General features: G+C 34.3%; 1 protein-coding gene across 3 annotated transcripts in view; it reads right to left on the bottom strand.

The window, feature by feature from the left end:
* The window catches only part of CADM2 (cell adhesion molecule 2), a 1,349,490-nt gene that overhangs the window by 108,208 nt on the left and 1,213,823 nt on the right, over positions 1-27,459 (bottom strand). For 2 of the 3 annotated variants that reach the window (XM_072621637.1, XM_072621639.1), the window contains exons 7-8: positions 23,123-23,301; positions 1,354-1,473 (exon numbers count right to left, since the gene is read on the bottom strand). In XM_072621637.1, the coding sequence (XP_072477738.1) occupies positions 1,354-1,473; positions 23,123-23,301 (299 nt within the window). The remainder of the gene's footprint in view (positions 1-1,353; positions 1,474-23,122; positions 23,302-27,459) is intronic. The other variant, XM_072621640.1, reaches the window with a different exon arrangement.

The raw sequence follows: 27,459 nt of genomic DNA, 5'->3' as shown, positions 1-27,459 counted from the left end.
AAGTCCTGTCATTATTCTAGATGTTAGTCTTTATACACACACACACACACACACACACACACATATATGCATATATATGCACACTGTATCACGTGACTAATGTGATATTTGAAAATATTTATATGTGTATATATCCATCCATCCAGTTATCTATCTATTCTAATCTGAATATTATCCTGAAGCAAAGGTCATGAATTGACAATTCAACAATTAAAGTGAGTCAAATAACAAGAAAAACCAGCCCAAATAAGGCACACTTTTCTAAAAGGAAGGGGAGAAAACTCTGCAAAGAAAGGCATTATGTTTACATGGGTATCATTGTTCTAATAATTTAATTTTAAATGAAACCACAGATTTAAATAGGTTGAGATATATAGACAACAATTTCGAAGCAAAAATCATAAGTTTAAAATATATTAGTGAGTCAATATGACAAAACAAATAGCAAATGAGACAGAAACAGGTATAAATGAGAAAGAGAAAAGGTTTCTGAATGTAACTTGTGCTAAGATCAATTTTAAAATCATCTATAATCCCAATATAATTTTTTTAAAAACAAACTCTACCTACCATTTCACCACCTAGTGATACCTGGCTGAATGTCAAGGAATGCTTCATTTTCTTTACTCACATTATAATTGATCCACTACACCCCTAAGGTTCAGTAAAATTCTCAAACCACACTTCTCGAGGTAGGTAGCTTTCCTTCAGAGAAAGGCCATAATATTGTTTCTTATTAAGCTGGTGGCAGGGAAAACTCATGGGGATAAAAAATGCAAAACACTCCGGGACAATCATATTTTATATCAGTAGAAAGCAAAGGCACCCAATGAGAGTCTCTCAGAACTGGTCTTTTGAGCACTCACAAAAAAGAACTACACACAATATCTCAGGGATTGCATCTATTTCTGAACAAATTCATCCCTATGGGAATTTGAATCTAGTTTCAGGAGAATTAAAATTCATTAAATATTCATAAGAGCATCAAGAGAAAACTTCATTCACGATTCAAAATCAGATTTTCACTTATGTAAAAGACCACACTAATGTATTTTAGGTTTGAAATGAATATGCATTTTATGTAAAAATGACATCTCATGTTTTTAGAACAAAATACGACTTTTTCTCACTCAGACCTGGTTGAAGTTCATTCATGGTGGTAGAAAAATAAAATGTGTTTCTTTGATTCAACTCCAATATTATAATAAACAATAATTTATTTGGTAATTCCTTCATAAAGTTATTTTCTATTTATAAAATTCTGCCTCTCCATTTCTGTCTGCTCTTTTCACATCTGTACATTTCTCTATTTTTTGCATGTTTTCCAGTCCATAACAAAGAAGTATACTGTACCTCTTCTGCTGTTGGTTGTTGCAGATGTGGTTGTAGTGGCTGATATGGGAACAGAAGTTGTGACTGTTGCAGTGGTAAGGGAGGGGATGATAATGGTGGAAAGCAAAGTGTTGGGAACATCTGGTGAGTGGAAAAAACAAAACGTAAAACAAAATAATATCATGCAAACGAAAGAAAAACATAATCATGGTTCATATGACATATATTACATGTAAGTTTAAAATTAATATGCTTTAATGGGCTATTTCAGGTAAAACATTTCACCATAATTCTTGGCATTGCGTCACTCATTTTCATGCTCCAACAAGAAGAAGGAAAAATTCAATATTGTTTGGAACTGAAAAGAATTTTTTTTCTTATAAACAAAGAGTGAAATTCAAATGACAAGAATTCCTTTCTTTCCCCAGTGGACCATTTAAAGGGTCTCATAGAGGGGAAGTAAAATAAAAACATGCTGTGTCAGACGTGAGACAAAACACACAAAGACGCACATATGAAAATAAAAGAAAAGCAACACCACCATATTAAACCAAAGAAAACAATGTTAACAATGGAAATGCATGTTAAATAACTTTTCTTTTAGGCAAACTTAATGAAAGGAAATAGGATGAGAGTAGTCTTTAGTAACTTTAAAAGAAGTCAATATATTTGCATCTCTTCCTCCCCAAGAACAGTTTTAAATAACTACTTTCTGTTGAGTTTCCTTGTTTTCCTTGTAGTTCTTACCTCAATTAGCTGGTGATATCTTCTCTAAAGTACCCTGGAACTAGTATATCAGCAGAGTCATTTAAAAATATATGAACTTATATAATTTTAAAATAAAAATTCTGAAGCAGTTAAATATTTAGTAGGACAATCCTTGGTAGCTATTGAGGTAGAGGCTTCAACAGCAGCATTTATTTCCCAAGTCCTTGACGAATCAATTATATTGAATGATTATAAAGAGAGAGAGCTGCCAATCACAGAGGTGTATCTGTGACAGTACAATCCAAACTCGTATTATTTTTTTTAGACTTGAATCTATATAAGACAGTAAATAAATAAATAAAGAGAAAAACTTCAAATGTAAAATCAAAAGCAATAAAAATTGGTTTGCTTTTGTTTCAGGACTTACGACAAAAATGATCCACAAAAAATTCACTAGAAGACTGAAGCCCATGAGAGATTCTGGAGGACCTAGGTGTTACTTAAAGTAAGTTCACATCCTATCTTAGGGTAAACAGGCATATAATTTACCAACTGAGGCCATTTAGAAATAGAGTTCATAAATTACTAGTAGAGTTCTGATTTTATGTGTTTGCCACAACAATCTTCCTCCTTTTTTCAGACTGATTGACAGATTGTTTTGCTATTAAAAGGTTTCCCATCATCCACTCAGTTAAACACTCTGAGTTACATCAAAGTTCACCGTTACTTTGCTTCTGACAAATAATATCGTTCCATTTCAGGCTTTACCTGCTGGATTTTCTGCACTGGAGATATTTTTAAAAGCTTACATGATATCACTCTCTCATCTTGATTATTGATGTTTACATCTGTTTTTCAAAAGGCAAATATTCCCCAGCCAGTCAAATTAAGAAAACAACCTTCTAAAAACTCCACAGAGCTACATTAATCACTGGAAAAAGCTCTGGTGTTGCCTGCAGTGTGACTGCCATGATAATTAAGTAGAATGAGCTGGTGACAAACATTAGAAGGGAATGATCATGTTTTAAAAGCATACACTCTATATGAACTGATTCTTACACTTTCATCCTATAGAGTGTAACAAGGCTTATTAAAAAAGATCAGAGGGGAGGATTAGGAGAGAGAAAAAATGATAAGATACATTAAATGAAAAAGCATTTACATAGGAATCACTTTGAAAAATCAAAGACAAATCTGTAAACAATGAAAACAATACTTTGTTCGTAGTAGGTCCTTGATAATTTTCTGTTGAATGAATGAATGAGGCACTATCCTCCAGTGTCATAGGTGGTGAAAATACACGGTAAAATTAATTCTATCAACTTGCAAATGTAAATTTGCTGACTTGATTCTACTGGTTTCCTTTAGTCTCTTTCTCTTCTACGCCATCGAATTCATTTTAATTATAATTGTATAGTGGCAGACTAGAATTCCAGTGGATCTTTCCTTATCAGCTGTACTGCCTCATTCTTAGAACTCCAAATAGATATTGTTTGGCAGTTTTAGTTTACTAGAAATAAAACTTTGCAGTGGATTAAATTTTTCTAGCTCTGTATGGTCATATGGATTGTTCGGATCTTATATTTTGAAATGCAGCTGCTCAGCATATTTCCAAGTAATAAAATAACTTTTAAAACAAATAAAGCAGTTGCCTATTTTTTTAATATAGAAAAGGCACTTTTGACCCCTTTTCTCCAATTATTAAAATACTGCTTTACAAGTGAGTCAACAAATCAAGTAAGAGTATTTGACAATATTTTTAGATATTTAGGTGATTTCAACTTTAAATGACCAAACATATGTAGAAACATAAGGATAAGAGAAATATTAGAATATCACCTAACAAATCCCTTTCTTTAGGCAATGGGTGAATGAATTGGGAGAATTTTATATTAAGTATTGTGCTCAATTTGAAAGCTGCATTAGGTGAATTCAGCTAAATGGAGTTGTGTCCCAAGTGAGGAATTTGTCTGTGGCTGGAAACTGTTCTAATTTTACATAGAACATAAAGAAATTGCGTCAGTTCACCCATAGTAGCAGATATTGACTTTGATCTGCTTTTGCCACTCCCAACAGAACATAGGGACTTCCCTCATATATCTAAACCATCTTTTCTAGTTCTGCTGACAAATAAAAGCATGTTTTTGTAAGAGGTGGAAATCTAATTATAGCAGTGCGGTGTGGGACTAGAGGTAGAAGGCTGCTTTTTGGTGGGGGAAGGCAGTTGTTTTTTTGGATTTGGTTTTTCCTGACAAAACTTGATTTATATAAATGTGTAGAAGACTTGCAATCTTAGTCTTATTATCCAACATAACACACCCTGTTGCAATGAACTGACCTACAGATTCTGGTTAGTATACTTTTATTAATTATTAGTATATGTTTTATATAAAATGTATTTGAAAAAGGCATTTCTATAGACATTGAAAACTTGGGGAAAAAACTTCTTATTACCAATATCCTCAGCACTATCAAATGATTAAAAATCAAGAAGTGATGATTTGCTCAGTGGAAATAGTATCAAAGAAAATGTGTTTTATTCTGCTGCTGCATGTTGAGGATCACAGAGCCTTTCCATGTGATTGGTAGCTGAAATCTCTTATGTGGAGCAGATCTTCAACCCTGGGTGTTATTATTATCTCCATTTTGTAGTTGAGGAAACTGAGAAAAACAGACGTTAAGTGACTCGCCCAGAGGAAATATGTGTGAACATCATATTTGATCTCAAGTCTTCCTGACTCCAGGATCAGTGATCTACCGACTGCATCATCAATCTACCTCTATTTCTGTATTTAAATTTTTGGTTCAATTATCTTTAAGTAGATATCAAAAGAGAACTAAATTTAATTTTATTAAATTTTTCATTTCCCTGTATCCATGCATCAGAAGTTGGACTTGAATATAGAGAAGGATATTTTTGTAATCACATATTATTGATTTTTGTATACAAACACCTTGGTAAGAAAAAAAAAAAACCTTGGGAAACGCTACATTTAGTCTCTGAATTGTAAAAGACTAAGAATTATAGAATTAAAGATTAAGAATTATATTTCTTTCAAGATTCTCCCCATAAAGAAGTATTAATGCTGATAGATTGAATACATCAATTAAAAATGATATTTTAGATAGCAAACTAAATCTCAAAGTATTGTGGGGAAGATTTTATTAAGTAGAGAGAGATAACTTATATGTTTTATTTCTAAAAGGAGTACCTTTCTAGGATGATTCTCCCAAACCAAGAGCCACTTGAGCATTTATAAGCCACCTTTGTCTCTACCTTTCTTAGCTGACCTCCACAGCACTTCCTGGACATTTCTAGCTATGCCTTCTCCACTGAACTGTACTCGTATTACCATCTCAACTTCCTTCCCACCAGAAATTTTGATTCTACTCCTAAAACAGTCTTGGACTTTGCTAAACTAGCTTTGGTTTCAGCTTGCTCATTGGCAGGTCTCCATACCACACCATACTCATCTCCAGCCATGCTTCTTATTGTGTGTGCCTTTCCTCTCTACCCCATTTCCACCTCCCTTTTATATATTTTCATCTTGACATGAGCTTAGAAGGTGAGCTTCTTGAGACTATCTTGCTTTATATTATGTACATCCCCAGAACTTAGCACAGTGCTTGTCACAGAGTAAACAAACCCTTTTATCTGTTATTGAAGATTTATTTGACTGTCATCTAATATGACAATCATTCTGAGCTTCTAAGCAATTGATCATAATTTAGTTGTACCATTCATTAATGACACTTTTATTTATTGTGTCATATTTATGAATTTCTGAAGAGACTTTCTGGAATTTTGGCAGGTCAAATTTTGACAAAAAAAAATACTTAATAGTGTCTAAAGAAGAACAAATTATCTGATGCAAAATGAATAGTTTCACCTGAATTAGAAAGACTCAAATAGGCCTACCATTCTAATAAGAAGTTTTATGTGTCCCCACAAAGTAGTAATTGCTAGAAGACATTTAGACAGGAAGGTGCAGAAACTCATTAACATTTTATGAAATATTAGTTGGTATCTGGAGTATGAAAGGACAAGGGTCTGAGATAAGATTTTTTTTATGTTTTCTTAAATACAGTATCTGAATTACAATGAAATATATTTTCATTCTGATGATTAAAGAATTACCATTAAATAGTGCTTTACATGTCTAACAAAATTCCTCAAAATCTCTGACCTCAACTTCAACATAGTGTACAGAAACTAAAGCTAAGTCGTGCATACAACATATATTCAACATAAAATAATACTGAAAAAGTCAATGATTAGTGAATGTTAGGTTGTTAATTCATATAAATCTCACACTCTATAATAAATAACCTGCAAGTTATTTACTTACAGCCTTAGTTGGTCATCATCTATAACTAATGTTTCCCTCTGACTGGCTTTCTAAAAACAAATTTGGGTGCTTTAGGTGAGGTAGAGATTTCTTGATTCTTTTCTACAGAACAGAAAGGATGTTTGGGAATACAGGTTCTTCATTTGAAGTTCCAATATACTTTATAAAGATAAGCACAGGAAAGTCTCCAATACTCATAACCCACCTACATGGGGAAACATTTAAACTACCTCCAGTCTTCTCAGGAAAGTCTGCTTGCTAAAATTATGTGTCAAAAGACCTAGAGTACAATCTCCCTCAGGCATGGTCTGTGACCTTTTATCTTGGCCATTAATAAGTGCCCCACTTATTTATTCTTCATTACCCAAAAGGATCTGTGAATTTATCTTGCTAGGTATTTTTTAGTAGTACTGATCATACTTCAACCTTGCCTTCTCAGCCTATGGGAATCTTGTTCATGTTCTCCAATATGCCAACATGCTAGGAAAACTTGCCATAAGTCTTTCTTATCATATAGGTAGTAGTATAGCCGAAAGGTGCTCTGCATGTTATCCTTTACTCATGATTGACCAGTTACTTTTCCACTCATACATCTTTCATGTCCTTTCTTCATTTAAGTCTCTGTTGATAACAAGCATCTGCCAGGCTGCGCCTACCAGACACTGTTCTCTATTGTTCTTTTTGGGCAACCCTCAATATTGTTTCTTCAGGTATCATTATCTTCCTTTACTGACAGTTATAATGCATCTTTAGAAAAAAATGGCAATAAAAATTTTAATTTATTGCTTAAGGGAGAATTTGGGGGTAATTAAAAGGGCTGGTACAATTTCCGTGATGAAGCTCCTCCCATCTTCTATTTAATTCTGGGATCAGTTTGCTTTTCACTTTAAAGTATCCTTCTAAGATAAAGGGAATGACAGACCAGCTCGTAAGCTATCCATTCACAAGAAAATGACATTATAACCAGAGAAATGCTCTGGACACTAAACATCGTTTCCTCCCTCCCTTATGCACTTTTATTTTCCCTGGGTGATTAGTTGGACTGTACTCTTCTGGGTTGTTATAGGTCTATTTTAGGAAACTTTCACAATGTTCCAAATCTTGATGCAGTTAGCACAATGTCAACTGTGAGTGGGACAATGAAAAAATCTTACACTCTACAGGGTATCCCTCATTCAACTGTACTATGTTAGACATAACATTACAGTAACAAATGCTTCTTGTTGAGCATATGATGGCCCTTGAATTGCACCTCACTTAAGAATAATAATACCCAGATGACTAGAGAACAAACTTAGCTTTACTGTAAAATTTTATGAGAATAATCTATACAGAAATTAAAGTTATTCTTCATGAATATTTGAGAAAAGAACAGACAGGCTTTCAAAACTGAAAGCCTTATATTGTGGAGATGAGAATGTGTATATGTGCATGTATGTATGTATGTATGTGTGTATAAATGTGCGTGTGTGTGCATGATTTGATAAATGCTGATTAACTCCTAGACAACTTTTTGGGATACTAAAATTGTTGGCAGTTTTTTAATTTAATTTGTTCAGTGTGTACTGCTATCACACTCAGTGTCATTATCTAATACTCACTACAAATATCCATTTCATTGCTAACTCTAATACCTTCACAATATGTCTTGCACATGTAGCCTTTTATTTACTCATGCAATCACCATCTTGATACAAACTCTCATTATGTCCTACCTGGATTATTGCATTACTTTTCTGGTTGACCTCTCTGCTTATTTCTCTCCCTACTCGAATACATCTACCACTCAACTGCAAAAATGAGATGCTAAAGTACAGCTCTGACCATGCTTCCCTCCCCACCCCACCCCCCCCAATAAGTTTCAGTGCCTCCCTACAACTTTCATGACCAATTATAAAATTCTCTGTTTGGTATTAAAAGACTTTCACAACATAGACTCTTCCTAATTTCCCAGTCTTCTGAAAGTTTACTCCCCTCTACATTCTTTGTGATCCAGTCATGTCCTTCCTGCTGTTCTCACCTGCATAGTCTTTTGACTGTGCCTTTTTCACTGGCCACCCCCACCAATGCCTAGAATGTTCACCTTCCTAACTTCCCTAACATGCTTTAAGACTCAGCTCAAATCCCTTCTTCAAGAGATATTTTGCAGTCATTCCCCTCCCACCCTCCACCCTGGCTACTCCCACCCATAGCTAGTACTTATCCTCATAGGTTATCTTCCATTGATTCTGTACATACATATTTTATAAGTACATATTTGTTTACCTGATACATTTCCCCATTAGAAGGTTACCTCCTTGATGGGAAAAGGTCATGAAAATGCCTTTCCTTACATCCCTAGTATCCCTAGACATGCCTGTCATATATTGAGTTTAATAAATTCTTGTTGACTTGATTTGGCTGCCATCACTTTCTAGGATTAGTCATAATTGCAGACCACAAAAAGTCTTTAAAATAGGATTTATATAGAAGGATACTTGTACATATGCACAGAATTCTCAAAGAACCATTCAAGAAGAAACATCACTCCTCTTCCTTCCCTCTAAATGTTAGTATCATCTGAGGTTCTGTTCTTTGCCCTCTGATCTTCTTTATCTTTAGATATAACCTTAGAGTTTTTATGCACTTTCATGACTTTGTGTAATCATTATAAGTCTTCCTGAAGTTTTTAGGTGACATTATTGGTGACATTATGCATAGATGTGGACCTTGGAGTCAAGAAGCTCTGAGATTAAATCCAACCTCAGACACTGACTCCTGTACTGGGAATAATAATACTATCTGCCTTTTGGGGTTATTTTGAGGATCAAATAAATTGAAATAGATAAAGTGTTTTGCAAATGGTAAGGTGCTATAAAAATGCTGTCTTTCCTTATCACTCTCAATTCTTTATCTTCAGTACTCCATGCTGGAGTCCATCATTTTCAACTGCTTGCAAAACATTTAGGTATCATCTTAAACTCAGCCTCATCACCTTCCCTATTTTTGTTAGTGGTTTCCCCATTCTCAATCACCCAGTATCAAAGTTTGAGTAATCTTTAATTCCCTACTCTCATTTCCACATCCAATTAGTCACCAAGTTCTATTGAGATTCATGCTTTATCAAGTTTTTTTTTCCTAATCTCCCTTTCAATTCTTATTATCACTAACCTAATTCATTTCCTCGTGACTTTAAACCTGAATTATTGTATTAAAAACCTAAATGATCTCTCTATTCCAGTTTTTCTCCTTCCTCCAGGTTGTTATCCTACTCATCTTCCTCTTTCTGTCTTTGATTATGTCACTGCCTGAACAATAATCTATAGTCACTTAATAATGCTTACAGGAAAGAACATGTATTTCTTTCTTTTTTTAATTAATTAATTTTATTTATTTTCAGTGTTCTACAATAACTACCATATAACTTTGATGATTATTTTCCCCTCCCTTCCTCTATCCCTCCCTCTCCCTCGCCAAGACGGCATACAATTTTGTATAGGTTCTACACATACATTCCTATTAAATACATTTTCACTATAGTCATGCTGTGACAAGAATTAAAATGAGTGGGAAAAATCATCTAAGAAACCAAAACGCAATACACACACACACACACACACACACGATCTGCTACAATCTGCAATTGAATTCCATAGTTCTTCCTCTGGATTTGGGAAGGCGTTTTGCCTTAGAAGACCATTGGAAATTTTTTTTTAAGTCCTTGCACTGCAGTGAAGTTCCAAGTCTACCAGAAAAAAGCTCTCACACACTGTGGTCATTGTTGTGCACAAAGTTCTCCTGGTTCTGCTCCTTTCGCTCAGCATCAGATTCATAGAAGTCTTGCCAGGCCTCTCTGAAATCTCCCTGTTCATCATTTCTTATAGCACAATAGTATTTCATTATATTCATATTTCATAATTTATTCAACCATTCCCCAATTGATGGGCATCCCCTTGATTTCCAGTTTTTGGTCACCACAAAGAGTGCTGCTTTAAATATTTTTGTACATGTGGGACCCTTTACTATTTTTATGATCTGTTGGGGACACAGTCTTAGAAGCATTATTGCTGGGTCAAAGGGTGTGCATATTTTTATAGCCCTTTGGGCATAGTTCCAAATTGCTCTCCAGAATGGTTGGATCAGCTGACAGCTCCACCAACAGTATATTAGTGTTCCAACTCTCCCACATCCTCTCCAACATTTAACACCTTCCTGTAGAACATGTATTTCTTAACCAGATATTCTTGTCCCTCCAAAATATAGCCATATCTGCATAATCACATGGTACTTCTTTGAACAGACTCCTGTGCTCCAACTAAACAGATATGCTCATCCCTCCAAAATGCTTTGTACTCTACTACCTCTGAACATGTTGTGACCCTGACCTGAAATATTACATTCTCCATCCCTCTCTCTCCTTTAACTTTTCCTTACCTGCCTTCTGCCAAAATTCTACCCATATTATAATTCAGTACAATTCCACCACCAACTATGTGCTAGGCCTTGTTTTCTGAGTTGTGGATAGGAAGATAGTAATAGTGATCATTCCAGTCCTTGAACATTTACATTGTACTGGGGAAAACTTTAGGGTTCAGTACAGTTCCCATCTCTACTCTAAATACTTTCTTGAACACTCCAGCTGTGAAGGGATTTTGTTTTCTCTGATTCATGTAACAATTATGAGGTATTTTTCACATGTACATGTCTATTTTCACTGAGTAGATCATAACATTCTAAAGGAAATTCTATCTCTTTCTCTCTCACTCTTTCCATATTATCTGCAACACTTGTAAAAAGATGATCCTGATTTCTTGATGAATAAGAATTTACCAAATATAACACTACTTCCAAAAACATGGATCATTCATAGAAAACACTGATCCTGAACCATGAATAATTATAAATCTTGACTCCCTTTTGAAAGATTGCATCAAATATCAAGCAGACAATTTCAGTTAATGATCTCCAAGTCTCATTGACTACAAAAGCAATTGAGACTTACAGAATTGAGCTCCTGGATTCTGGTTTTCAATCCTTCTGTTTTATGTGTAGTGACTCTTAATCCTTCTAGCCCATGAAAAGATCTCTCTGTCTCTGTCTCTCTCTCTGTCTCTCTCTGTCTGTCTGTCAGTCTGTCTGTCTGTCTGTCTCTCTCTCTCTCTCTCTATCTCTCTCTCTCTGTTTCTGAAGAATTTATCAAGATATAAAAGATATAAAAATAAATGAATCTTATTTTGTCATAGAAGCTTATAAGAGCACAACAGATTTGGTACACCCTTGTCAAAATAAAATCAGCTAATACATGAACTGTGTGCAATAAACTGAAGACAGCAATTGCTGCTCGATTTTGGTTGTTGTTTTGTAACAAGCACTTCAGGTGAAAGGTATGCTTTGTTCTCTGCACATGTGATGTATAGCAATTTCTAACTTGTCAACATGTTTTGTTCTGTGGCAGGTTTACTTTTCACAAATGACTTTCTGGCCCATTCAGGCTAACATGGGTTCTAGAAACAAAATAAAGTACCCAGAGACACTGAAGTACATGTTGTATTCGTTTACTGAAGAGGGACAGGTAATTATGAAAGATGAGGGTTGTTCGTTGCCATACGGGCCAAATGCACATGTAAATGTGCTTTCCTTTACCCCGAGAGTTTTCTAATGAATTGAATCCAAATCAATGATTTCAAAAAAGAACAGAAGTTGACCCAGAAAATACAAACCTAAGTGTGTATTGAGAGAGAGAGGGGGAGAGAGAGAGAGAGAGAGAGAGAGAGAGAGAGAGAGAGAGAGAGAGAGAGAGAGATGGGGGAAGGAGAATAGGAGAGGAGAGGGAAATGGAAAAGGAGAAAGGGAAGGAAAATAGAGGGGACAGAGAGAAACATTAATTAGAAGGAAGGATAGAAGCTTTACACAATCACAACTAGTGATAAAGATCGCAAGATATCCTTAGTAATCTAAGAAGCGACATGATCATATAATTACAATTCTGGGCTTTTGTGCCTGAAGGCCGGTGTTCGTGTCTTGATCCTCTTTGTAAACTGGCGCATCCTAAGCTCTGCGAACCTAGTTTTGGGATCTCAATAATCAATCTAACTTGCTGATCCTGTCTAGAGTAATTATATTTGCAGCTCCTATTTCATGGGATAAAATGAGATGAAAACTTGTTTGTGGTTTTTCCTTCTCATAGAGAACCCATGACATGAGGAAAGTGATTCCTTGATTTGCAAGTGAACTGCACATAATAGAGGCAGGTTTGTGCAAACTCACTAGCCTCACTCTCTCCTACAGTCATTTGGGTCCAGTGGCAAGATCAATACAATTGAAGGTGGCTCCCAGATGATGAAAACTTACTGCAAGTATTAAACATACCATATATCCATCCATTCATTCAAGAAACTTTAAACTTTAATTACCTGTCATATGCTAGATCCTAGAGATACAAAGACAAGAAGGTAAACTGTGACTACCCTCAAAAACTTTACATGTTGTTACAAAATATATTTTTATTAATCAATTTATAAGTAATTGAAACTGGTGGATATACTTGACATGACGAAATTAAATGGATACTTGTCCCATTTAATTGTTGTCTGTATCCCAAGTGCTTCATAAATGCTTGCTAATAAACTATTTTTTTTCAATTGTAAGAAAAAAGGAAGATTGTCAATGTTCTGTTAGGTTTCTTCTTCTTCCAACAGCAAGCATGTAAAACTGCTGTTATGATTTAAGTAACAGTTGAAAATTAATAACTACTATAGTATCTTAATCTTTTCTCCAGAATAATATAGTATCCTAGTCCAGTAAATAAAAATAAGTCTTAAAAACTTTTTAAAATACTCATTTCAGTCACTTAGTCTCTCTACTAGCTCCACTTACAAAATAAAATACTCAAAATGAAAAACTATTTTTGAAAAATTGAAAAATACTCCAATTTCATATGATGGGTGGCAACCAACAGTCCAACCAACTTATATAACTACAAGGAATCTTTGTGTATAAATTAATCTTGTTGCTTAATTGGGATCTGAATGAATTTATTTTCTTTTAAATAGCTATTTTTCACTTCCAAACTAATAGTTAATTTAAAATTTGAAGTACTAAAGAGTCAAACTCTTAGACATGACACCTTCCTTTTCTCTAAGATTATTAAACCTTTCCAGGTATAGGACATCATTCAAATAGAAAAACAAATTTTTAATAAAATTATAATCAATGATATATGTTGAGGTACATGTTTATTCTATAAGCTCATTTTCACCCACAATTAGAAAGACCCAATTCAGGTATGAATCAGCATACAGAAATGTGTTATAATCATATCGTAAATTGGTTTCCTTTTTTCTCTCTGTGTGGATGTCCATACACACATAGGCTAAGTTGTTTTATGTCTGGACAGTTTTATTTTTCTTTGATTATGATACAGGCTCATGACCGTACTGGGGCATTTGTGAATACCCAGACCCAAATGGAAATCTCTTTCTACTCTAAATTGTTTACTTTTTAACGCAGAACACATATGTACATAAAAGTGTACATATGACATAACTGGTATAACTATTTTGGAGATTCTAGTAGCATATGATTCATCCATGGAGCTCCAATATGTATATGTTTGTGTGTGTGAGTGCGTGCGTGCGTGTGTGTGTGTGTATGTGTATGTGTACACACAAGTATATATATTCATTTAGGGGAAAACACTATGACTAAAAAATTTGAATACATTTATTATTATTTATAGCAAATTAGCATTTAGAACAACTGAAACTACTGTTAAAATTTTTTCGTAGTCTCATCTTTTTTTTTCAGTACCCTTTTTTCATGCTTTAGGACAACTGTAAAGCTGTCTGCCTGCTTAGATACCCAGGTTACTGTACAGTTTTGTCACTGACAACTATTACAATATTTCCTAGATACTCCTTGATTTCTTTTACTTCTTAATACATTGATTCTAAAAAATAGCAATAGCAACTTCCAGTCCTTTTAAATCAAAGATCCTCAGGGCATAACTCGGCTATGATACCCTAGTTGGCAGAACAGTATTTGCTGTTTCTGTAAAACCAAGAAGTTGGAATTTCAACAATTAAAATAAGAGTGAAAGTCATTACATGGCAGTAATTTCAGTGCATCCTAATTTCTTTATGTATCTTCCCAATTTGAAAAAGGTATTAAAATATAAAATGCTCCTACATGCAATACTTAAATATTGCAAAATTAGCAATTATATTGAAAACTTACTCTATATAAGTATGTTAAAGCACAAAGGGAAATGTGAAGATGTTACTGAAATTATTGTTAAAACTGTTCACCTTATTACTGAAGGAAGGCTGTGCTTTCTGTATGCACATATAGAGCAATAAAGCTACTTGGACATATGCTTACAGAAGCAAAGAGAGATGAATTCCAGGGACAGGAAACTGAAAAGTTCTTTTTTATTCTCCCCATTCCCTCTTTCCATGAATTTTCATGTCTTTCCATAATTATCAATCTTCTCCTTTCAAAGTTATTCCTTCCAGTTAGAGAAAAGCAACCCAAAGATCTAAATAATGCTCGAGAGACAATGATTTTAAAGTTATCTTTCCAAAAGATATTTCTTTTTTAAAAGAAGACATCAGTGAAAGGAACCTGCTTTACCCAAAGGAATGAATGTCTAAAAATGCAATTTCTGGCTTCGGGAATTGGTTTACTGTAAGAGGATTCTTTATTTTCCCTCCTTAGGTAATTCTCAAATCACTACAAGAAAGGGAAAGGGAATAAATTCTTATATAGTGTGTCCTGTGTGCCAGGAACTGTGCTAAGCACTTTATAAATATTATCTAACTAGATCCTCAATACAACCCTGTAAGGTAGATGGTGTTATCATACCCATCTTACAGTTGAGGAAACTGAGACAAATAAAGGTTAAACTCAACTCCAGTTCTAGCGCACTATCCAGGGCATCATCTAGTTGCCTCCTCACTGCAAATGAAAGACTGCTTCTCTACACACTCCAATGTTTGATATGTATAGAAATATCAAGGATTATTTCATTTTTTAGAATTTGCTAGACATCAAGAAAAGGTAATGGTGAAGTCAGTTTTCAAGTCACATTTTCCCTAACAAAAATAAAGGGCACAGAAGACATTTCAGAAATGCCAGTAGTTAGGGAACAATAATTTCAGGTGTATGCTACAGGGTAGAAGCAGCTTCAGTTATAAATGAAGTGAATTTCAGTAATACACCAATAGTCGAGGCCATGGGAGCTTCTGGTTCATGTACCTTACTCCACCTCCCATCAGAAACAGAACTAGACAAATGAGTTCATGTCATAGTGATCCAAGGATACCCAACCTAACCTTTATCCATCTTCACCAAGAATGGCTCCAAATATCTTAACTGTGCCTAGGAGACCCAGGGATTCTGCTACTTCTGAGCTTCTGAGAATTTTCTAGTCTGAGGAGGATTCTCTTTACCTTAGAGAGTCAGGAAAGATGGTTATTTTATTTTGTTCTATTTTGAGTCCATATTTCCTATAATTTCTGCTACATAAAATTGAATTAAAAAAAGAATTCTGCCCAAAAAAAACCCCAAAACATGCAATACTGAGTGATTCTATGAGGAAAATTAACACATACTCTGATATTTCTAAAAAGGAGAAAGTCTTCATAATCTTCTTTCTACAGGGACACTGTATAATGATGGTATTCTCTCATGAATTTGATATCTGCACCATCATGACTGCTGCATAAAAAAGTCAGAAAGGCCCTGTGCTATATTTTTATAGCAACACCATCTGACCAAATGGCAAAAAACTTAACAAATCAGTTAAGGCAAAGAGGTATGTTGTTTATTTATCACGTTATTTTTTCTTTATTGCCTGCTGACTGAATAGAAACTATTTGAAATGTTTCTGTAGTCAACAACAACAGTTTTTAAAATGCCAAAATATTAAATAACATGTCTCTCCTTACCTTTCTGAAACAGCAGAGGGGACTTTTGTCCCTCAGTATTCACATCCTTTCATGTAGGTACTAGAGAAACATGGCCATCCTGGCAGTCTCTTTGAACTGAATTTGTGCTGTGGCAGCTGGCAGTTAGCTTAATTTATCCGTGTCATGCTCATCTCAAACCAAAGAGATAGAATTAAGCCTCAATTTAGGTGTTATTTTTTAAATGTGCAATATTGAAAATAGTGCTCCTGGCTCCACCAATTTTATACAATTTCATTTCTTTTTTTTCCAAACTCAAAGGCATATTCATTCAATCAGAAGGCACGATTTTCCTGTAGGCAGCACAACTCTCTCGACTTAGTCATGTCCATAAATGAAATGTTTTATCTTAAGTAATGAAAGAGAAGGCAATTTTAAGATTTGTCCAGCGAGCTCACTGTCTGAAAAATCTCAGCCTGACATGAAAGAAAATACCAGTCACTTTGCTTCTCCTTTGCTATCCTCCTTGTTAATCTGTATTGGAGAGGGTTCTTCTACTTTAAAAAACACTGCATTTCATATTTTTTCCATCTTTGTCTTAATGGAAGGAATTTAAAATGAGCATGCAGAATTAATTCATGAACCAAAAGGTCTATTTTCATGTGAGAGGAGAAATTTTATAGCTGAATTCTTTTTTTGTGTGTTTATTGACTTTCTATATATTTATAATCTAGTATCGCTTTGCCCTGTTATGAACAAAAAGATTTGGTGCCTTTGTTCCATTTTATTACACAAGAATTATACTTTTTTCTATCTGATAGTATAACTGAGCAATTAAAAATATGTTAGACTTCACTATGTTACTTATATTTCATTTCTGGATAGCTATAGCAGTCACGTATAACTCACGAGAGAGAATATTAATTACATAGTCTAGCCATAGATGAATTATCAAACACAGAGAAGCATTTCTAATTCCTATTTGAGTTGAGAACTCTTGTTAACATTTTAAAACATTAATAAGCCTGAAATGCCTACTCTAACTTTTGAAAAATTCAAACTTATTGTGTAAGATTGGAAATTCATGTATTGTGATCACATTCCCCATTTTGTAAGTTGCTACATTGCTAATTTTGAGGTCTACTTTGAAGGTTTATAAGATAGGACTTCATTTTAAAAGTTTTACTAATTTCCTCTCTCACAATTGTTACTAATTTTCAGTCGTTGTATGTATCTGTCAAGATTTCAAGTAGTATCCTTTATTAATGGCACAACCCAATTATCTGCAAGTACTGGGCTTTCTATTTGAACCTTAGCTAACTCTTATACGGAAAAGTGGAAAGGAACTCAAGATAAAGTAGAAATTTTTACTAAATTGAAAGAAAGGATAGCTTCTGTGACCCAATCTGTCTGTCTTTCATGGCAAGTGAGCCATGTGAAATGGAGCAGCAGCACCCAGGAAGTAGACCTGCATTTAGACTGTAGTGTCTGAATGAGATATATGTCTGAGTGAGCAATGGAAGCCTGACTTTGTATTGCATTCTGTAATCTCTTCATGTACACCTTTCTGTCTCAGAATATTTTCTTGACATTTATTATTAACAATAAAAGCTGAGAGAAATGAAAGTAGCAGCTGTATTGATTCTGTAAAACTGGAGAGGCACACATAATCTCTTGATGCCTTCACTAGACCAAAATACACAAACTTTTCTAACAATCATATTCTTCCCTACCCTTAAAAAAAAACTCGACAGTGTTTTATTTGATGTTGCTATATTACTGGTAAGAACATGTAGACTGCTACTATTTCCCTGTTGATTAAAGCTGTCCTGAAGGAAAGGGAAAACAATAATATTCATTCCCATGAGGGAAAAAATGCATCATTGTCATGGTCGCATTTCTGAGATACTCATTCAAAGATACCAAGAAAAGTTCTGTGTGTGGCTGAAATGTGCACAAAATTCGAATACAATTTTATTTTTAGCAATGGACAATTTTATGACTTGTCTAGGTAGGCAGGATGATAGAATAAAATTCAGTAAGAAAATTTGCTATCCTATTAACCTGGGGGAAAGTGACGACAAATAGGCTATAATTAAATAGTCTACAAGGAAGGAGAATGATTTAAAAGGGTGATACAAAAGATGGAAAATCTGAGAAAAGGTGACAAAATGGTACAATAGAGTAAGAGTAAAGCAAAGACCTTGATGTTTGGATGGCTCTGTGATATCACTGCTGTGGATACTACTTCCAATGGTGCTTTTCTTAATCTATCTATGCCTTCTCCTTAACTGACTCTTCACTGTGTGGTAAACAGTGCAATTATAATCTATGATATAATATGTTAGATGTGATCACATATACAGCAAATGACTTTTTAAAACCCCTTAGTAAATACTTTCTTACTTATCAAGGAGAAACAAAAGGCAGCTTAAGTCAATCCCAGTTTAGAAGGTGAATCCATTGGTAAAAAATTTATAGGATGACAGAGGAGTGTGAAATTTCATTACATAAAATGCAAGCAGTGAAGGGAAAAAAACCAGTTTAAAGAAAATTTAGCCAGTCAATCAATTAAGCAGTCATCCCAAGGGCATTTGCAAACACAAATGGAAGAACAACAAAAAGAAGAAAAATAAAAAAGATCTGAAAAGATTTTCCAAGCAAACATTACTTCACCATCAAGGACAGTAGAATCATCATTAATATTACAATACTGGAGATGCTTGTAGAAATGACACCAAAAAGAACAAATGTATGAGAAGCATCTGCATTGGGGGAAAAAAAGATATCTAGAGGAAATCTGAACTGGAGGTGAAATAATAATAAAGGCAAAAAGAGAATAATTCACAAGTTATGTATAGGAAGAAAAAATATCAAAGGGGAGGGAGGATCTTGGATGTTATTAGTAATATCCCCAAGTGGCACAGGTTTGCATACCTAATTTCCAATCTACATAATCAACTCCACAAGTATTGAGGGGTATCTTTAATGGGGTTTTTGGTAGGGAACAGGGAAGATTTTGTTATTACACCGTTGAAGAAGAGAAGTACACACACACACACACACACACACACACACAGTTCTAGTGTCCTTATTAATTATCTTAATAATTTGAATGGACAGGGCAAAATGCTGCCTTAAACTCTCTATTTCAACACATTTTTCAAGTTGATACTTCTAGGAAAGATAAACTGGTATGTCCAGGGAAAGAAGAACATTAGAGTAACCACACAGACACATATAAATCTAGATTCTAAAAGACTTATTTTAAAGATGAGGAAACTGAGGCAGAGATGTTAAATGGCTTACCTAGAGACACACAGTTAACAAGTGTCTGAGACAGTATTTGAAGCCAGGTCTCCCTGAATCCAAATTTAATAACTTAACCACTACACAATATTTCCCTGTGTGTAGATGAGGAAACTAGGATCCAAAGCATCACTAAGGCATTTTAAGTCACTGAGCCAATATATTCAAAGCCAGGTTCTGTCTCTACGTCTTATGATTTTTTCTCTACAGAATGCTGCTCGAAATATTTCTTGTAATTTTGGTGTTTTTTCCACCTACCTTTATAGTGGGGAATTTGATTGAGTACATCATTACTTATTAATCAGGCTTAGTTTTGCATATTTTGAAGACAACAGTCAATGGATAATTGGAGCTTTATGTATTGCATTTAGTCAAAATGTGTTACAGTGTTTTTGGTCTGGCTCGACCTTGGCATGTAATAGGAGGTTAATAACCTGAGCATGTAATTTTATCAATCTTTACCAGGCCAGATGCCTGAAAGAACTTCTCTCCAGCTCCATTTCTCTATTAAAGATTTTGCAAAAGTTCAGAATACGAATGAAACAAAAGATAGAGCTGGCACAACGAGTCCTGAGTCAGGAAGATCCATGTTTAAATCTAGCTTCAGACAGTTAGTAGCTATGTAACTCTGGACAAATCATTTAACTTCTGTTTGCCTCAGTTTCCTCAACTGTGAAATGGAGATAATAATATCTACATTCCAGGGTTGTTATGAGAATCAAATGAGTTAATAATCTATGAAACACTTAATATATTGCCTAGAACAACGTAAGTACTATATAAATGCTCATTCCTTTCCTCTTCACCCATATAAATATACGCACATATTCCTTAGGCCCTGTATCATTGCAATAAAGAGATAAAAGGACAAAATGATGGAATACAAAATACTTATAGATTTTTTTTCTTAATGAATTTAAAATGACTACCCGAATCTTCTTCAGGAAATTCCTGGATTGATACAAAGTTCCTTAGCTTATGTTATCATTGGAAGGAACTTTCCCAAATTCACATTTGGATTACTGGATTCACTAAATAATGCTGGAGAAAGTATAGAACTTCCAAGATTTTTCATAATGTTCAAGCTCTATAAGGAGAATGTTTCATAAGTGACTGAATATCAAGCTAGAGGAATTTGCACTCTGACTTTCATAAGGTTTTTCCCTGGCAGCAAATTTTAAATTACAGTTTCAGATTGTGAGCTGTGACTGCAATGCTGAATTTGCAAAGGCATAATTAGGATTTACTGCAGTATTTGTAACCCTAAATGCCAGCCATGTTACAATTAAATGTGATAACATTTTGATGCACTACCATTGACACCCAAAGGATAAAACCTCACCAAGAGAATGGCTTTAGATAACAGACAGTTTTACAGGAAAAGTGCACAGACCTCCATCAAGTTAAGGATCGATAGGGCCTGGGCAACTGCATGAAAGTAAAAGACACAGGGTATCAGCTCATGAAATAACCCTCTATGCTGGAGGTATATTAAATTATCACAGCTAATGCAAAAGCAACCTTGGTGTAAAAGATAAAAAAGGGTAAAGTTCTCACAAATGATCACTTATCACTCCATTCCAAAATGCACACAGTATTCATTATAGATTGAAATGCCACTCAAATTTCAGCATTTAGTGGGAGATTGAAATGACTAAACCATTAACAGGAGAGAATGGTGTTTCATATTTATACAACTAGTGTCTAATGAAACATTACACTCAACGTGCAAAGGGGAAAACTTCATTTTGTAATGAACCTAAATGAAATCTTTTTTTTAAACACATTGAAATATAGTCTCAGTGTTTCAATGAGCCTCTCATTACTTGTGTCAATAATCCTAGGTAAACTACTGTTGAACTTCACAGCATTGATCTAGCAGCATGAATAACATTAATCCATGGGGTGCTTTTGATGAATTGTGGATCAAAAAGCAAAGCCAAAAATGACTACATACAAAGTGCTTAGAGAAGTATTTATTAGAAATATGTCAACTGCCAAACTACCTAAAGGTAACTTGGCTATTTAGGGAATCATGCTGCTGGCCAGCTTGCAAACACTAGAAAAACATATACATATTCTCCACTTGAATTACTTACTAAAAAATATAGAAGGTATACTTTTCACAAAACTATATTGTATTCCTGTCAGTTCACTTTTAACTCTATATTTCTATGGCATATTGCTTTCACAGCACTGTGACATGTATATAACATGCCCTGAATCCCCCAGTGACTAGCTATTAAGTGAAGGCAGTATTTAAAAATTAAGGGTACAACTAACTTGTGTTCTACCTATGCCCTATGATAACTGGCAGGTCAATATCATAGTAAAGGGTACACTGGTACACCATCGTATATATTCGTTTTGTTTGTGAGACAGGAAATGGTATACCGATGTCATTCTTCTGGGGGATGTGGGAAGTTGGGAGCTTAAGGTGTATAAACCTAGTCCCACTATATTAATTAAGAAGTAGACACACAATACTGTCTAGGAAATGGGAGCTTGCACTATTCATGACATTATGCAAGTTTACTGGAACAAAACCATATATGTGGAAGAACCTGCCCGTATCATCTTAAAATTATGATTTTTGAGAGAATGTTTTAGTTCTGCATAAACCCAGTTTTGTAGAAGACCTAGACCCACCAACTAGTTATAGAATCAGAGGCTCATAGAATGTTAGAGCTAGAAAGAGTCTTAAAGTTCATCAAATCTAATGCCTTCATTTTAGAGATGAGAAAACCAAGGTGCAGGCAGGTAAAGGACTTGCTGAAAGGTGACTGCAACAGAACTCGAATCATTGTGCTCTGGCAAGTTCAACATTCTCCTCACTCTAATACATTACCCAGAAAACAAAGAAACAAAAAAAATGACCCATATTCATTGTACTTCTTCAGAAGTTTCATTATGCAGAAAGGACAAAATATTTCTGAACATTTTAGGGATTTAGTGAATCCTTCATAAGTATAATGATGTAGAGGGCATCCCTGAAATTGTGCGTAAGAGAAGTAAGATTATTTTCACTTAAGCATTTGCCTAATGGCTTGCTATAATGTTTCTCCATTTTCAGTTATATCACCCCAGAGCAGGAAGAATAGATTTTCAGTTCACATTTGGAAGAGTATCTAACACAACATTCACAAGGAATTAAAGTATTTCTCATTAACTGGGTATACCTCCGCCATTACTACATCAATGATATAATATTAACTCCACTAGAAACTTCAATATAAAAGAGTAAATATGGAGCAGTGACTACACGCAATCCATTGGAAATACACTTTTCATCAAGCTTAATAAGAAACATATGCTCTTGTATTTATAGCACAGAGATATATAGCAAAATGATTCATTAATCCAATTAATAAAATTAAAACAAACCAATTTTTTTGGAAAGAATACCCTCCTTAATAATTGCTTCTTTTCCTCTTTTTCTTTTATTTTTTGATTACGGTTAAGATGGACTTTAAATAAAGAATACAGAATTCAAAATTCCATTCTATATCTTCACTAATAATAATTCAAAAAGGTACTCACCATGTACAATCAGGACATATTCTGCACTGCTTTGGCCAATAGTGTTTGTTGCTTCACATCGATATGTACCATTATCCGTTTTGTTTAGGAAAATAATATTTAGCTCCCTACCACTCACAACCATTCGGTCTGGATCTGGTAATTCTCCACCATCTTTTGTCCACAAAACTGGTTCTGGCCTATTGGATACAAATATGTATACAGATATGTCAGAATTAAGAAAATGTGGTTTCATATGCTTATATACACATTTGCAGACAGATAGATAGACAGACATAGGAAGATAGATAGGTAGGTAGGTAGATAGATAGATAGATAGATAGATAGATAGATAGATAGATAGATAGATAGATAGAAAGAAGGATGGATGGACCAATTTTGCACAATAAGCATTAGTTGTTAAAGGGTATAAAAAGCCTATCATACATGACTCCTGATTGTGAGAAGCGTAGTAGTAGCACAGAGACCTATTAAAAATCAAAATGAATTTGGAACTGGACAGTCTATATACATATTAAACTCAACATGTCTAAAACAAAACCCTTTATATTTCTCCAAACAACCTTTCGTTTTCCAAAATTCTCTATTACTGTTGAGTCACTCCCATCCTTCCAGTTTCCCACACTCAGAATTGCAGTGTCACTCCCAACTCCTAACCTGAATTAATCCCATATGTCTAATATTGCCATATCTCATTCTTTCCAGCTTTGCCACATGTATGTACTGTCTTCTCTCCTCAGACACAATCACCATTCTAGTGCAGACCCTCACTATTTCCATTACTAGCAACAGTGCAATGGCCTTCTGCTTTATCTCCCTCCCTTCCTCAAATCTGTCCTAACTTCACATATTCCTCCACTCAGCAGCCAAAGTTCACATCTGACTGTATCATTCCCTTTTTTGATCAGTTACAGTGGCTCCTAAATATCTCCAGGATCAAATACAAAAGAAGGTTTTGAAACTCCTCACAGTCTTGCTCTTCCCAATCTTCCTCTACTTTAACTCTCTGCTATATACACTACAATCCATCAAACACACACCTCTCCCAATTTCCTGCCTCTTCACTGGCTGCTTGCCATGCCTGAAACACTCTCTCCTTTTTTTTTCTGTCTGGTTTCCCAGGCTTCTTTCAAGTCTCAGATAAAATCCTACCTTCTTCAAGAAGCTTTTCCTTCCCTCCTTCACTGCCAGTGCCTTCCTTCTGGGATTGCCTCCCATTTACTATGCCTTTATCTAACATGCACATAGTTGTTTGCATATCCTCTCTCCCCATTAAAATGTGATTTCCTTGAGGGTAGAGATTATTTTTATATTTCTTTATATTCCTAGTATTTAGCACAGTACCTGGTGCAGAATGAGCAATTAGTAGATGTTTGTTAACTTGAAATAACAAATTAACTAGAAAAAATAAAGGAAAAATCAATAGTTATCTACTTCTATTTCATAAGTTAAAATTTTCATAGGATAGTAAATTTGCTGTCCAGAGAAGCTGTGCTTTCATGAAGCCCTGTTATAATATGTCGTGCAAGATAGAATGTTCTTTCAAGGATATGCTCTTATCTGTTATGTGGTGAGAAAGTATTAAATGCATAATATACATTATAGAAAGGCTACAGAGGACTTAATTGGCCTTAGTGTTTACCTTTGTATTCACAAAGCTATATGTGTAAACACTTATGTATGTACACATATGTATATACACATATACCTATCATGCATGTAGTATACGTTTGAATAAATATTATGTATGTGCCACTTATCAAACAATATTATAGAATGTTTATGTACATATATATGCATATAGGCATGTATACCACCAATCACATACATTATATAAAATGTGCATATGTTTCTGTGTATAATGTCAGCCTTACTCAATGTCTTCCCCAAGGTAAAAGAAAAAAAGTTCTGACAAGCTTTTAGAAAAGAGAAGGGAAAACTACAAGTAAAAGTAAGAATTAGCCAAATAGAGGACTAGAATTTTGATTAGATATTAGAAAAGGTGATTAAATAAGTTACAGTACAACTAGAGGAAGGGAAACATGTGGTAAAGAAAATGAGAGAAAATGGAACAGAGTATGCACATTTTTATCATTATATCCGTGTGATATCTGAATAAGTAGACACATTGCAAAATCCTAAATGAAAGCACTCATAGTATGGAAAACTAAGTTTGGGAAAAGCTGTTCAAGATAATCCCATTGTGCAAATAACTCACATTCATTTTATTTAGAGTGAGAGTCTCAAATCATTAATACCTCTAAGCCTCTCTCATAGTCCTTATTTAATAATCATCTTTAACATTTTAAAATTTCAAGACTGCTACACTGCACAGTTTAAATAGAGTAAAAATCCTTGAAAATCATCGTTCCACAAAAATGTCTGAAACTTTCAGGGATATAAGAAATATTCACTACAAGGTCTTCATTTTACATATAGACATATGTCTACATAAGTTGACACAAATATATTTGTACAATTATAGTTAGTTGATTTCAAATATGTAATATATATATACATACACAGTATATATATGCATATATAAATATGTATATGTGTACCTTTTTGTGTATACATATCTGGAAATATACATATCTTATGCTCTAAATAATTATAGATACTTGTAAAACAATGTCAAACCACGTCAGATTTCTAGAGTTCTTTACAAACTAAGGTCACTTCCTAAGATTCCTTGCATCTATAGCTAATATATAATTCACTCCGTGTCTCCTTGTTTCATTCTTCATGCTTTTCTCATAACATGTTACATTTATATAGTACTTTCCAATTTAGAGTGCCTTTCTCACATGGTCACGTTAGATTTTTATGTCTGTATCCTCAGTTTCTAGCACAGTGCCTAACGTTTGCTAGTCACTTAATGAAAGCTTGTGGATTGATTAAAACAACCTTGATTTCATAGTGCTGAGCACACTTCTATCAATGATTTGCACATGAAAAATGGTGCAGCAGGCTATCACTAAAGAAAAGCATGACCAGAAGAGCCAGTGGGCCAGTCATGTAGAAAAAATGAAGAATAACAGATTTAAAGCCTCAATGCTGCACTGCTATTCATGAAATATTAAAAGAACCCCAGAGAAAGGCATCCATCACATTTGCTAAGGTACTCCATGGAGACTTTGGAGAGATATAGGAACTAGTTGTAATGGATGAGAAAGTGGGTATAGTTTGCCAGCAACACAGGTGAAAGGATGACTCATGTTAATGAGATAGATCAGAGATCTACTATAGTTATAGAAAATCATTTCCCCTCACTTCAAGAGAGGCTGAAGCTCAGAAAGGTTTTATAGTTTCCAAAGTTCACACAGGTATAACAGAGCTGAAACATGAATGAAGACCAATTCCACTGCTTTTCCCATTATGCCACGTTGCATCTAGGATGAAGATGCAGATTGGCTTTCCATATGATATTTTTTTAAAGTTTATTCCCTTTCTATTTAAAAAAGATGAGTAGGTGTATAGGTATTTGTGTATCATCTCTCTTGGGAGAAAAAAACAGTACAGAAAAATGAAAGAAAAATATCACAGAAATTACACAGTAAAAATATAGTCCAAGCTAACTACAGCAGAATTTTTCACTGTTCTTTACATGACAAAATCTTCAAAGTGGCCAAGATTATTAGCACTGAGAAATACAATTAGAATGGAATTGGGGTTACAGTTTAAACATAAGAAATGGGGTACACATATTTCAAATAAAAATGCTTAAGTCTCACAATTTTTCTACAGAAATATTAAATGATCCAGCAGGTTGTGATACCATTTGTGTTTAGCCCTAGAGGGCCCTAAGGCATTTCCTAATTGGAACCCAAGAATGATCAAGTTCCTTCCTGCAAATGAATAACAATCTTCCCTGCTGTTAATGTTACCAGAAACCTTTATTTAAAGAGTAACTTCTTTAAAAAAAAAAAGAGTTAAAACAGAATAGAAGCTAGATACCAGGAATAAGTAGAAAATGAACAAATTATTAGGTAGTGTAATATAAGATGAAAATTAATAAAACTCTACAGTAAATAAATTAGCATAGTTATTCCAGGGAACTCATTATAAGCTTATAACACTGAGAGTGGAATATTCCAAAGGAATAAGAAAGAATTTAATTTCCCCACCACCACCAAATCAACATTATTAAAAATGTATTTTCTCTCTTATTCCACTTAATATTGCATTTTCTGAAAGCTTTTAATGCCTACACACACAGAGAAATATGAACCTATGTTATTTAAGCCCTTGGTATAAGTTAAATTGAATGTTAGCTGATTTAGACCAAGAATTTCTTTATTCATTTTTATGACTTAGGGCTTTCTATACTGTGTACA

The sequence above is a fragment of the Notamacropus eugenii genome, chromosome 6 (genome assembly GCF_028372415.1).
Source record: "Notamacropus eugenii isolate mMacEug1 chromosome 6, mMacEug1.pri_v2, whole genome shotgun sequence".
NCBI classification, from domain to species: domain Eukaryota; kingdom Metazoa; phylum Chordata; class Mammalia; order Diprotodontia; family Macropodidae; genus Notamacropus; species Notamacropus eugenii.
The sequence above is the reverse complement of the archived record's forward strand: the minus strand, read 5'-3'. Positions and strand labels throughout refer to the sequence as shown.